Source organism: Poecilia latipinna, unplaced genomic scaffold (assembly GCF_001443285.1).
Source record: "Poecilia latipinna isolate Pla-1442-1.1 unplaced genomic scaffold, P_latipinna-1.0 Scaffold574, whole genome shotgun sequence".
Classification (NCBI taxonomy): domain Eukaryota; kingdom Metazoa; phylum Chordata; class Actinopteri; order Cyprinodontiformes; family Poeciliidae; genus Poecilia; species Poecilia latipinna.
Window position 1 is genome coordinate 104,873 of NW_015113190.1, and position 14,784 is coordinate 119,656.

Here is a 14,784-nt window from a genome sequence, read left to right on the forward strand (position 1 = left end):
TACAGTAATTAATTCAAAATATAAAAGTTATTTATTCTTGTATAAATTAGGAAAAGGCTGGAAAATAATAATAATGATAATAATAATGATAATAATAATAATAATAATAATAATAATAATAATAATAAAACAAAGATAAGCTTCACTATTCTAGCACTAACAAAGGATCTTTATTTGGTCTAAGGGATAAAAGTATAAAAGTATGCAACATTTTAAATGAGGATTAAAGGGTCACAGTCAGCTTCTCATTAGGATCTTTGACCTTAATGCGTCCAAAAAATGCTTCAGTTTTGAAACAACCACACTGAAAAGTGATTAGTGAAAGCTCCTTACTTTGCAACCCTCCAAAACCAAAGACACTGAACACTGACCAGCGTTTAATCCACCGACACTCAACACTCTAGCTCCTCCCTTTTTCCAACTTTAATAAATGCTTTGGTGTCAGGATGTTTACTTCACACTGCCATCATGTTCCTGTATCAGCTGCTCAACTTTTTTTTTGCAGCCTCCAAAAAGGAGGAGGACTCCAAGTACGACCTGTCCCTGTATAAGCGTGGAGACTTGCTGGAGGTGCCCCGGACATTATTTACACATTTTGGTATTTACCTGGGCAACAACCGGGTGGCTCATCTCATTCCAGACATCCTGCCTGCCATCACTAAAGACAAATCTGCAATAGCCAAGATGGTGACAAACAACCGCCTATTGATGGGGGTCATCACCAAGGTGGCCAGCGTCAGAGTGGACTCTGTGGTGGACTTTGCGTACGGCTCTGACATTCTGATCAATCACATGGACAAAGTGTGCAGCCAGCCTCCGCTGGATGGGGATGAGGTGGCACGAAGGGCTGAGAAGCTGCTGGGATCCGTCACCTACAGCTTGCTGTGGTACAACTGTGAACATTATGTCATGTACTGCAGATACGGCATGGCCATCAGCTACCAGACATACCAGGTACATCCAGTTTTACATTCAAATTCAAAAATACTTTATTAATCCCAAAAGGAAATGAAATGTTGCTCTAACTCATCAGTTTAGATTATGCAAAGAGTTATTGAAGATGGTGATGGCTGTCGGCAGGGAAGATGTTCTGCCAAATCTAACAAGCTAAGACAATGCTTTTAGAAATAAATCTTTGATTTAAGTAAATATTTGGGATTTGAAACATTTTCTAAATCAGGGAGCTGACTTAAAAAAATTACCAAAAGGTGATTTAAACAAAAAAAAAAAAAAAAAATCCTTTTGAGAAAAATGACTTAGGCCAATATTTAGATTGGTCAAATTAAAATACTGCTTATGAAATACATTTTGGAATTTATATTAACTGGTGTTCAAACACATTGGCAACGTGTTTGCTACTCCCTACCTCACCAAAAAAAAAGAAAAAAAAAGAAAGAAAAGAAGTTTATATGCAAATATGAATGGATCCTGTTTATAATCATCTTCCATGATGTCTTTATATTTACATTCGGGAGATTAATTTGCCAGAAATATTCTTGCAAAAAATCCAAGAAGTTTTGCAATTCAGTTCAATTCATTTTAACAGAAGATCATCACTGTTAATATCTTAAAGCTTTCTTCAAAGTATCAAAGTACACAGAAATAGGAAATCAAAACTATCCAACTTGTTTAAAAGGCCTTCTTTGTTCTGATCACCCTGATTGTTGCTTCGACTCTGTGAGTTTACACTAATCCTACCATGTCATGTGCCAATTCAAATACAGACTGATGTCAAATGTCCTCATGGTCACTGGACTCATATTTCACAATACGAACATGCTTTAAATCTGACTCTCTGACATGACCTAGTGCACCTATGTTAGTTAAAGTGAAATGAACCTAAATCATTCATGATGCAAGCAGCTCCATCTAGTGTTAATCCATGTCCAATCACAGTCAGCATGACCTCCACTGCTTCTCTAGCACTAACCCCATGTGATCTGCATGTCTCCTGTTTTGCACAGTTCTGCACCACGGTACGTAAGATCGTGTTCAGCAGGATGAGCGCCTACCTGACGGCGCTGTGTGGCGTGAGCTTCATGCTGTACCTGAGCTGCGTCACGCCGCTGACGGTCCTCCTCACAGCGCTCATCTCCTTCACCATCTGGATGGCTTCATAGGCTCATCGTGTGAAACAGACTATAAATGATGTCCAGCAAAATCTAACTAATATGCATCAGGAACTCCTGGTTAAATGTTTTGGTTGTTATTACAGGAGGGCTGGAGATTTCTTCTAGATTTGTTTGGACTTCAGTTGTTGTTTTTTTTTTATTTTTATTTTTTTTTATTGTTTTGTACTGCCTGGATAACAATTTGCAATAAGAAGTGGTACTGCTTTAACTGTATTTTGAATTGTATGTGTATTGTATTCATCTCAAATGTTCACTCAGTTCTTTTATTGGTTTCAGGTTGTAGATTTTAGATTTATTTCCATTAAATAAAGTCAAACAACTTTAGAACAGTGATGAAGGTTAATGAAGGTCAGCAAAAACACTTTTACCGTGTTCACAATGATAACTGTTGTGACTCTTTTACACTTATATGATGTTCAGTATATTTTGCATGATAAGTGACTGATTTACAATTATATGTTAAGCATAATTTACATGATGATTATTATTAATTGTATTGAACATGATTGTATATGAAGTGGAATATATTTAAGTGTGAGACATGATTTATTTGAACAGAGGAAGTCTTTTATTTTGAAGAATGCTTAACAGGATCTGGTTCTGTTTTGTCACTATTTTGCTTTTGTTGATTTTTGGTTGCTAGGTTACGAACAGCTGTTGCCGTTATCAGCTGTTGCCGTTTTTCTCTTCAATAAAAACTGAACAGAAAGGTTCAGTAAAAGACATACGAGCCTCCGTCTTGTTTGAAGAAGCTTTACTCTGTAACAATAACATCAAATCTCGCACATCCTTGTGAACCACTGAAACGTGTTCAGGAAATTTAAGGAAAACCTTCATTTGAAATATGAAACTGATTTTTCTAAGACTGTGTTGGTAAAATCCTGACTTAGGAGCAGTTAGGATTCAGCTCATGGGAGCAGCGCTCCCTCTTCAGGCAGCTTTAGTGGATATGAAACAGTTTGAAACACACAAGGACAGAATGTTTTTCATGAGTGTGTATAATTAACATGGACAAGGAAACAGATGTAGGTGGTATGAAAGAGCACCAGCTTAACTTGATATTTTACATAATCCTTTTAACCTCATCATTTAAGTATTGACTGTTGACATTTACTGGAGACAGCCTGTCCACCTGTGGCCATAATCATAACTGACTCATCTCCAGCTATGATAATCTGAATCTCATAGGATTTCTGAAAAATTCCATCATAGTGTGAAGTTAATTAATAACCAATTTAAATTGAAATCATATTTGTTGATTTATAGTTACACTTGTACAAACCGATGTTAATGAGGTTCGCCTATATAATTCAACACTTACCATGAGGAACATCGTTTATATTGATTCTAAGGAGGTTTGTGTAATGGTCTGGACATCACCCGTTGCTTTAAGCAGAGTGCAGGTGCATGGTACCTGCTGAGATTGGAAGGTAACTCAGTTTGGTGGTCTTCAAAATTGGCACCTAAGTTTCAGGGCGGATTTACAGACAGTAATTTCATGTTTTCATCTCGTTTGTGAAAATCAGATTTTCTGTTTCTGTAAGGGCGAAGGAGCACAAGCAGAGGCCTCTGTTACTTGGCTGAAACAACACCTGCTCAGCACACAAACATGCAAACAACCACTTTCATTAAAAGCAAGATGCATCACTGACTGCGTGGTAGGGAAATGTTTGACTCCCAAGTGCATTTTTACATACCTTTTCTTGCTATGAGGGCATAATTTACTTTGAATATATTACTGTCATATTTAATAAATTAGAATATACTTTCTGAGGTTAGTTTGTCAAATACCTTTTGAAAACGGACAACCTTTAAACAAGTATTAAACATACTTTTCATTAAGCTCACATTTCTGTAAAAAAAATTTAGTTTTTATTGGTCTGATGTAATGTTATCATTTTAAATGTTATGTTTAAATAACTTTAATGGAAAGTTATCATGTTTAACATAGCTAAAGGCTTTCAAACATCGCTCTGTGTGCAATTAATCTATATAATGTGTTTCACTGAGTGATAGTTCCTGAAATAAATGAACTTTTCAACAATTTTCTAGTTTACTGAATGGGTCTGTAATTTTGTTTTATGGAAAGAATATTGTACATACAGGTTTTCACTTTTTTTTTTTTTTTTACAAAGATTTAAAAATACAGTAAGTAAGGAGTGAGGTTGATTTTGGTCTCACTGAGCTAACCTCAGGGACACATTTCATAATCTTCCTTTTAATAACATTTTGAAGGCAATGTAGTATTTTCCTATTACTTCCATGTAATGAGCTTCTTTATGTTATCTGGCCAAATGAAATCCTATTAAAAAAACTGAAGTTTCCAGTGAACAACACAACATTTTTGAATGTATCACAAAAAGTTCTCACATTTGTGTTGAGTTTTGGATGATGTAAGGGTAACAGAAAGACACATGTAAAATTTGAACTTGAGTTCAAATAATTATTTGAAAGATAATAATCTTAACAGAAGTTACTTTCACATGCTTTGCTCACTGGGTTTAGAATTCCTTTGCCAACAGCAACAACAAAATATGTGCCTTGGTTATATATCTTCTTCCTGAAGGACATTACTTTGTCATTTTCATTTCAAACAGAATGATTTTTATTTTTTTACAAAATACTTTTCGATGATAGCCTTCAACATTAACCTTGAGTAAGCTTGTTTCAGTATAAGTTTTCTTTTTTACTAAGTTACATCATTAATTCATAACTAAAGCAGAGTTTAGTTGCAAAATGGCAAATTCCCTTAAAGCTCTGCACCTTTACTTTTCCATTAGTAACATTCAGCAACTGCAGAAATCTTATATCAATCCTAGAGTTGAAAAACTTCCCTTGAGATGCCAGTGAGTGTGGCAAATAATAAAGAACTGCCTCTTATGTACGTAACACTTCCCTGTTAAAAAAAAAAAAAAGTTTCTAATATTTTATTGGTATTAAATTCACATGTCAGATGTCAGAACACAGGTAATCCACAATGACATAAAAATAAACTAGTCCACAGTTTAAATTATGGGTAAAATAATTTGAATTATCCAGGGAATAAGTTTAGGACGATGAAACAATCTGTGTAAAAAGGCATTGAAAGCTGAAATCGGTGGCTGTACAGAAAGCCTTCCTTCTGCTATGTACAAATCAATATGAGCATGTATACAACTAACGCCTGACCTTTAAAAATGTTTCACATTACTAAAGTATTACACTGAGTGGCACAATTGTCGAAAGCAAAAAGACCTTCACAAAAAAGTCTTACTGTTGCAAAAGTTATTGATTTCAGATTATAGAAGAAACAAAAAAGTCATTTTCATTTTTAAAAAACATATAAAACATTCCAATTAGTTAAACATGTAAAGTTATGAGTCAAATTTACATTAATCACAAATATGTCAGAAATTACAGCAAGCATCTACAATACACAAGAAAAAGAAAAGAGAATGTTTTTTAATGTTTCAAATTGTCAAAAAAAAGTTTTTCTATGAGCAAAGCAATACTAGATAAGACGTGAAGTTTTCACCTGATGAAGGTTACCATCACTCACAAACTAAGTCACAGCTCTTAGTTTACAGCACAGATAAAATGAAACTCATCATAATCAGACTTGATGAACCAGAGATGGTCTCCTTCTTTCTCCATGGCTCCACTGGTGTCACAGTTTTCTTTTGGTTCATTGTGACCCCAGTGTTTAAACTCTACATCACTGTCATCAACACAGAACCAGTAATGGAGAGAGGAGGCGTAGTGAAGGCAGAGCCATATGAAGAGACTGTTGGCTTTCTCAGCCTCCAGTTCAGCAAAGTTCTGCATCTGTTTATCCAGGATGGAGGCCAGCTCTTTGTGGTTATGTCTACAGTAGCTCAGGGCTTCTTCCCAGGTCCTGTTTTGGTCAATCAGTAAAAAAGGTGAATCATATAAGTGTAAAGCCTGCTCGTGTCATAAGTCGTTCCTTGTCGCCAGCAAATGACTGAGGACAGATGATTGAGTTCCATTTTTTCCCGGAATTTCAAAGACTGAGTCAGGAATAACAGGATATCTTAAATCATCTGGACTGTCTGACCATGGGGGAATCAGTATCATCACATCGGTGTCATTGAAAAAGCATTTTGTCTTTATTTTGGAGTTGCAGGTGTCACAACATTTTCCACACATGTAACAGTTTAGAAGAGTAGTTCTAGTGTCTCTTTGTTCCTTTGGTAGGTGAATGACAGGACCAAGGTTACGAATAACACATGAAGACTTCTGACATTGTTCACAATAGTCATCTGTGTACAGCTCATAGTCTGTTAATGACATATTGGGTCAGACAGTGTGACATATAAAACAAAAAGACTCCTGGCTTGTCCTGATGTACTACATCCTTCATCTTCAGTGTTTCAGTTATTTCATTCTGAACTGCAAAGACTTCATCTGGGGGAAAATATCTTCCTGGATGGTGCATTGCTGTAAAGAAAAACCTTGCAAACAATGGAGTCTCTGCAAAAAGTCCAGATACTGAGCTACAAGCCTTCAGGTATTACTCAAGTTCATAATGCTGTGTGTTGTGGCATTCATCCAACATTTGAAGAATAAGTTGGAAAATTGCAAAACTACATGGTTGGCTCAAGATTCAAAAGATGTCAAAATCATCTGTGTCATTTTGAATTCCATCTTCTAAGTTTTCTTCTGCTGATGAATCCTCAGAGATTTCTTCAAATATGTCACAATTTCCTTGCTGTCACATCTTGGTTTCACATCCAGGTCCTCTATGTTTTTGGGAAGACTGGTAAAGACACTGTTTGTAATGTCTGTGTTGATAAAGAGTTAGCTGTGGTTGTAAAGGTAACTCAAACAACCTGTGAGCAAGCAAACACATCCAGGTCCATTTAGTCATGAGGAACATTGAAACTTTCAAAAACTACAAAGTCTCCTGATCCCTTTACTGTTAAATCCATAGTTGTGGTTTTGACGGTAACTTTCTCATCCTTAGAGGAATCTTCCATGTCCTTTTGGGCTTCACGGTTCAATGTCCAAAAAGTCCAAACCAAAGTATTTTGATCTCTCATCCTCAGAGCTCTCTACTAAAACGTCTTTGCCTCTTATGCTCTATCCTAACAACTTTTCAACTCCCGTCGTAACAAGAAATCCAAGGTCCCATCAATATCAAAAATCCTCTTGACTTGGTGAACAGTTAAAATGGTTTGTAAAATCAGTTTGAAGTCGTCTCTCTGGAATCGATCTACCTCCAACCAAGTTGAGAAGCAAACTGAGAATTCTTGTATTCTTGTATCTCTTTGAACTGTTATGACATCATTGATGAGAACATAGAGGTTCTCATCAACATGATGATGTCAAACAACCTGTATCAGGCTCTTGTTTGTTTTAGTTGCTATGGAAACACAAGCAGTTATGTATGGGGTAAGATTATTGTCAATTAAAAATGAATGCATAGACATCTAAATTTGTAAATGTTAGTCAATAAATGTGCATACATTTAAGTTTTGTATTTGTCCAGTTTTCCAACTCACACATGTAAAAATCTGAGATATGTGTGTATCTGACACCTTGAATGAGAAAACCAAACGAAAGAGAATTTGTTGAATGTCATGCAAAACTTGTTGTTCAATGTATTCAAGGTTCTTTCTTTCAGTATTTCAATAAGACATGTAAAAAAATCATAGCTACCTTAATAAATGCATAAATAAATGAGCCAGAAAAGAATAGAGTGCTTTCTCCAGGTCGGGGAGGATCTCCTGCCCCAAGTTGAGGAGTTTAAGTATCTCAGGATCTNGGGTTAGGATAAGGTTAAGGTTTAGCCTGTAGAAATGAATGAAGTCAATGGAAAGTTCTCACAAAGATAGCCACGTAAACGTGTGTGTGTGCGTGTGTGTGTCTGCTGTGTGACATCAGTGCAGCAGCTTCACCTGCAGAAAGGGCTCCAGCTGCAGCTGCAGCTGCTCTTCTCCTTGGATTTTCTCCTCCAGGGATTTGATCCGGACGTATAAGGAGGAAAACTCCAGCTCAATGTTTTCAACTGAAATTCTGCACAGAAACAAGAAAGAGGTCAGGAATTCCCGACAGATGTACATTCACACCCCTCACACACTTTTCCATTGCCCCGTCCCACAGGACTCACTCACCTCACCTCATTTGGACTTCGCTAATGCATATTACCCTTTCTTTCTATGTAGTTATTGCATCGCTAGGGTTAAATAACGTTTTTTGAATCGAATTGAGTTGAACTGACTTATGGTTAAAACACAAACCTCAGTCAGTTCTGTTGATTTGATTCAGACTTTAAGAACTGGAGGACTGCTGGGAGGAGTGCAGCAGTGATGCAGCCTCTGCAGTGCAGGAGCTGCACTGAACACACACATCTGACCTTGGGAAGCTAGAAGGACTCGCACCGCAATGTGCATGTGACACAGGCCAGACTCTTCAGTGAATCCATTCAACCACTTCAAAACTGATTCATGACTCTTCAATCATGCAGGTGCAAAGCTTAAATATCGATAAAACCTTTGGATGGCAGAGTATAAATATGTATTTAATATCAAATGCAAACACCAGACGGAAGTTTTGGTTCACCTGGCTGCACTCTGTACATGCTGCAGATTCTCTGGAAACTTTAGTAGCTTTTCATCCTTCTTCTTCGCCTCCTGTGTGGGGAAACATCAGATAATTTACATCACAACACTGAATACTGGGCTGGATAAAGTAGGATGTGTGCTGTTTTGAAGACACATGGATGTTTTATGGAGCTACGTAAGTTTGGTGATCCAGTTTTATCTCTTTAATGCTTTTGGTCACCATCTGCTCTCCAAACATCCCTCTGGGAATCACAGTGTTTGGTATTTCCTCTTCCTCTTACAGCAGGACTAAAGTTTTGGGAGTAAGGATGGATCTCAACATAACAGTTCCTGTAGCTCACTGGTGATCCAGGGTTTGTTGTTAGGGAAGCATGATTCCTGTCGCAGTTACACCACAAAACCAAACCTACTGTGTTTATGTGTAGCTTCCAGAGTGCCAGACCCTCCTGGCTTTCTGAAGGTCTTTCCAAGTTTTTCTCATGACTTTGCTTTTCTCTCCAGTTCATCTACCTAACCAGGACAGAATATTGTTCAGAGCTCACTTATGAAGCACAGCTTATATGTGAATCATGCTGACTTTTCTGCAGCTGGATGGACACTTATGCCTTACTTCTTGGTCACTGAGGTTTGGTATGTTATTTTTTCTGTTTCCTTAGAAGCGGCCCATAAAATCAGTAAAAACATCTAAAGAAGCAGCCAAAGTTCAGCAACAAGGAAAACAAAGCAACAATAATCTCCTTAAATGTTGTCAGTTTGAAAGAAAAACACAAAAAATAAGTTATATGAATCAAACTTGTGCTATAGATATGCAGCTCTTGAAAAATATTGAGAGAACACAGCAAAATGATCGGTTCTCTGATTTTACTCTTCATAGGTAAATGTTTGAGTAAAATGAACATTGTTCTTTTATTCTATATACTAACAACATATTTACAGAAAATGAGAAATGGTCAAAATAACCAAAAAAGATGGATGGATGGATGGATGGATGGATGGATGGATGGATGGATGGATGGATGGATGGATGGATGGATGGATGGATGGATGGATGGATGGATAGATAGATAGATAGATAGATAGATAGATAGATAGATAGATAGATAGATAGATAGATAGATAGATAGATTATATCTCCAGGTTTACTAACCATAGCAACAAAGTGCAGCAGGTTCATTCCCGGCTTGTTGGCCTTAGTGTCGGCCAATGAGAGAAGAGATGACAGCTTAAATCCAACAGCATTTCCTGCGTAGCCGCCCTGTGGACAGATAAATATTCAGCAGATGCAAAAGGTGATCACTGTGTCTGAAACACAAGCAAAATGTTATCAGAACACTGTAGATGAGTACAGCTAATTGTTCTGTGCAGTAAGCATCTCCTCATGCACCTTTACAGTGCCAAGTAAAACTTTACAACATCAAAATCATGTTTTTACAAAGCTGAAAACTAAAATGTGGTAAGTTTAACCCTCCTGCCATCTAAAATGATGGGTTAATTAGATCACATGAGTTTTTAACTCTGTGCGCAGTCCAGTGGAGTCGCACCGAGCTTTTATGAGTTTTTTTTTTTTGTTGTTGTTTCGGAAACTGACGGTCTGATGGGATGACCCTCCCGCTTCCCCGCTGTTTGACTATGACATTTGCTGCACTACTCCTGAGTGTTGCACTAAAACAGCAGGAGGGTTAAAAGAAGTTGTTAAAAAGAAGGTGGCCCGAATCAGAGAGTAAATATGATTTAAAAGTACAAATTTCACATAATATGTAGAATGGCTCCATGCTAATAACTAATGTGAGTGTTTAATGAGGCTAAACTCTTACAGCGTTCATGATGTTTCCAGCCTGCAGGACCAGATGAAGGATGGCATGAAGCTCCTCACAGTTCATCAGCTCTACAGGACAGGAACATATTAGAGACTCCAGAGGAAAACATCAGCTCAAGGATAACAACACAAGTTCAGACATTCTGATTTATCTGTACATGTACATTCATATTTTTTTTCAGTCTGATTTAGTACAAACGTTAAAAGATTGAAGCTGAAAGTTAAAATATGACTGTGCAAAAATGGAAAACCTATGGAGCTTACTTAAAATGTCAAAAACTTTTATTTAAATGCTAAAACTGAAAAATATGTCAGATAAATAGGACTGAATATTTATGAAATTGAAATATGTTGGTTAGGTTAGAAACTGAGCTCATGTATAAAGCGTGCGTATGCACAAACAATATGCGGAGCCATATTTTATGTGCATCATACCTTCAGTAGCAGCTCGGATGACATCGATGTCATGGCTCATCGCAGCGCTGCAAGGTGAGAACTCGTCACGGAGAACCATGGCCTCAATCCGAACTTCAAACCTACAAACCAAAGCAGTAAGAGGAGAGCTGCTGAATCTCTTTTTTAAGAGCATTGACTTCTGGTTGTTTTTTCAAATGTTACTGAATCCTGGGGGAAACAGAATATTTATCATACATGGAACTGAGTTTTAGATGGCTACAGTTGAAACTGGTTATTCATTTACCCTTTTAACTGTTTTTTTTTCTCCTCTCACTGAGATTATGCTAGATAAAACATATTTTTGTTTTAGGTCTATTATGAAAACCAAAAATATTTATAATTGCTGAATGGCAGAATAATAAAAGAGATTTTATTTTTGGTGTTGTTGTTGTTGAGATTTTAAAAAATTTCCTTAAAGTCTAGTCGGGCCATTGCCTTCCTGTGCAAGTCCACTCAAAAAACAAAGTCACTCCCAGCACAGTCTGGTCTTTCTTCCATTCACTTGGATTCAATCCAGTAGATTTTATACTGGCTAATCAGTGAACAGAAGGAGCAGTTTTAAAAGGATGTTGAGTTTCTGCGCTGTTTTAGAATTGCAGTCTGTCTGTAGTTTAGCAATGGCAGCAGAGGAAGTAAATGAAACCATTCAGTCCATGTTGGCCACATTTCCAAATATTGAATTAACGTTAACAGCCGCCTCGTTTGAATCGGCTCTTCTCTCTTTACAGTTGAGGGTGGTTGTTTACAGTGCAGGCAATTTCAGGTAAGCTTCATAGTGTCAAACTGGCGCATTGCATATGTCACAGGCAAATGTTAGAGATTGGGAAAAATTTAAACCTCAACACAGGCCACGCCTCCAGGAGGCAATTTTTTTCTCAGTAGCTGAGAGCCCAGACCCTCGGGAAGAAGCAAATAGCGTAGGACAAGGGTCTGGTTTTTAACAGGTTATTAAAGTCAAAAGTTCACATCAGTATGAGGCAGAATCACCTTTTAAACTGGGTTCAAATAGTTACAGGTCTGCTTTCATAACAGTTGTAGAAAATATACAGAAGACAATCCAAGTGAAGGGGAGAAAGTCCAGACTACGTTGGAAGTGAGAATTGTTATTGAGCTGAATTGGGCAGGAAGGCAATGACCAGGAAACCATTTCGAGAGTCACTAATTAAAAAGCTTAAAATAAATGCAGCAATGGAACTAAGCATGGCCTCAAGTTTATACTGCCTCCTCCAATCATTCCATCTGGAAACTAACACCAAAATAAATTTCTGATTTTTCTACCAATTAAATAAGATTGAGGAATGTTGACTGTATGAACTGTGTTATTCAGCAAAACATTTCCAGTCTCCTGCAAACTCCCTGGAAAGGTTATGAAATCATCTTCATGCAGTACTTCAGGATAAACCATGTATTATCTGTCAAAAACTGCTGACTACAGATTCCCTTTTGATGGAAATGCCTTTGCATGCACCGCTCCACCACTGAGACCAACTTACCGTGGCACCTGGATTAGGAGGTACATAAAGGAATCAACCAGTGTCAGCTTGTCTGGGTCTCCTTTAAAAGCCTGCAGTTTCTTGATCTGCAGAGAAGATAAAAAGCGAGCGGAAGCTGAGCAGAATCTATAGTGTTTTTTTTTTTTTTTTAGACAAACTGTCTTTGATGAGTATTTTCGCCATTCATACGTGAACACAGGCCAAACACACAGACCTCCTGTGCATCGGGCAGGAGCTTCAGCAGGTCTTTGAGCAGCTCGGCTCCATAAATCTTCCCTTCTCCACGTCGGATGTCTTCAACAATGGAGCGGTTTGACCTTAAAGACAAACATCTAATTTTAGTTAAGCTGTGCAGGTGCTTTCTGTGAATGCCTGTTCCTCCCTCGTGCTCACAAAGGCACCAAATTGAAGCTAGTTCTGATTATCCACTGACCCATCTTATGCGAGGGATGTAAACAAATGAGAAACTCCTCCCTTCAGTTATCTTAGACGTCAGTTTTTATTCAACTGCTAACATTTAAACTGGACAAAACCCATGCTGAGCTGCACATGGATTCATGTGTCTCAGTTGGGTATGTGAACACTGAGTGACTAAACATAAAATAAATCTTCAGTCAGGCTTCATCTTACTTCAGAACCTTTTTATTCCTGTAACCTTATATTTGCTTACAACAACACTGCAACAAAAAAAGAGAAAGGATCTCAGAAGCTCATACAAAGTAAATGTCAAGTTGATCGCCTTTCACAGTGTGTGAAACATCAACAGGTTTGAAGGATTATATCAAACAGACAGAGTTACATGAAAAAGTCCTGAATCATTCTCCCTCCTCCACTCATTTCTAGGTATTTCATTGAGGCTTTTTGAAGTTTGTTTTGGCTGGTTCTGATCATTCTAGTATGAATAAAACAGTATTGTGACACAAGAAAGTATTTATTTGGTTTTCTGAACATTTTCACACCACAGACTTAATCTAAAGCTGCATTGAGTATTTGTTTTATAGAAGAAACAAAAAATGTCATTTGCATAATTTAAAAAAAATATACAAAACATTCCAATTAGGTAAACATTTAAAGTTATGAGTCAAATTTACACTAATCACAAATATAGCAGAAATTACAGCAAGCATCTACAATACACAAGAAAAAGAAAAGAGAAATGTTTCAAATTGTCAAAAAGAAGTTTTTCTATGAGCAAAGCAATACTAGACAAGATGTGAAGTTTTCACCTGATGAAGGTTACCATCACTCACAAACTAAGTCACAGCTCTTAGTTTACAGCACAGATAAAATGAAACTCATCATAATCAGACTTGATGAACCAGAGATGGTCTCCTTCTTTCTCCATGGCTCCACTGGTGTCACAGTTTTCTTTTGGTTCGCCTGTCTTTATGTTGGAGTTGCAGGTGTCACAAAATTTTCCACAAACAGTTTAGAAGAGTAGTTGTAGTGTCTCTTTGTTCCTTTGGTAGGTGAATGACAGGACCAAGGTTACGAATATCACATGAAGACTTCTGACATTGTTCACAATAGTCATCTGTGTACAGCTCATAGTCTGTTAATGACATATTGGGTCAGACAGTGTGACATATCAAACAAAAAGACTCCTGGCTTGTCCTGATGTATCACATCCTTCATTTTCAGTGTTTCAATTATTTCATTCTGAACTGCAAAAACTTCATCTGGGGGGAAATATCTTCCTGGATGGTGCATTGCTATAAAGAAAAACCTCACAAACAATGGAGTCTCTATAGAAAGTCCAGATATCTCTTTGGGATACTGAGCCATAAACCTTCTGGTAATACTGAAGTTCATAATGCTATGTGTTGTGGCATTCATCCAACATTTGAAGAATGAGTTGGAAAATTTGCAAAAGTACATGGTTGGCTCAAGATTAACATCCACGCTGTTGAAATATTCTGTGTCATTTTGAATTTCATTTTCTGAGTTGTCTTCTGCTTAAGAGGATGCTCAAAGATTTCTTCAAAATTTGTCACAATTTCCTTGCTGTCACAGTTTGGTTTCACATCCAGGTCCTCTATGTTTTTGGGAAGACTGGTAAAGACACTGTTTGTAATGTCTGTGTTGATAAAGAGTTAGCTGTGGTTGTAAAGGTAACTCAAACAACCTGTGAGCAAGCAAACACATCCAGGTCCATTTGGTCATGAGGAACATTGAGACTTTCAAAAACAACAAAGTCTCCTGATCCCTTTACTGTTAAATCCATAGTTGTGGTTTTGACGGTAACTTTCTCATCCTTAGAGGAATCTTCCATGTCCTTTTGGTCTTCACGGTTCAATGTCCAAACCAAAGTATTTTGATCTCTC

The 14,784-nt window shown here is 37.3% G+C and overlaps 2 protein-coding genes across 2 annotated transcripts; one reads left to right on the forward strand and one right to left on the reverse strand.

The window, feature by feature from the left end:
- The first annotated feature begins 468 nt into the window (after positions 1 to 468).
- LOC106953329 (lecithin retinol acyltransferase) lies at positions 469 to 2,456 on the forward strand. The gene is made up of 2 exons (XM_015042013.1): positions 469 to 954; positions 1,965 to 2,456. The coding sequence occupies exons 1-2, from the start codon at positions 469 to 471 to the stop codon at positions 2,118 to 2,120; spliced, it is 642 nt and encodes a 213-aa protein (XP_014897499.1). The 3' UTR covers positions 2,121 to 2,456.
- A 5,446-nt stretch (positions 2,457 to 7,902) lies between these two features.
- fhdc1 (FH2 domain containing 1) lies at positions 7,903 to 13,274 on the reverse strand. The gene is made up of 7 exons (XM_015041972.1): positions 12,675 to 13,274; positions 12,461 to 12,546; positions 10,947 to 11,047; positions 10,510 to 10,580; positions 9,843 to 9,950; positions 8,694 to 8,764; positions 7,903 to 8,147 (listed from the first exon to the last, which is right to left on the reverse strand). The coding sequence occupies exons 2-7, from the start codon at positions 12,484 to 12,486 to the stop codon at positions 8,012 to 8,014; spliced, it is 513 nt and encodes a 170-aa protein (XP_014897458.1). The 5' UTR covers positions 12,487 to 12,546; positions 12,675 to 13,274; the 3' UTR covers positions 7,903 to 8,011.
- Between the last annotated feature and the right edge of the window lie 1,510 nt (positions 13,275 to 14,784).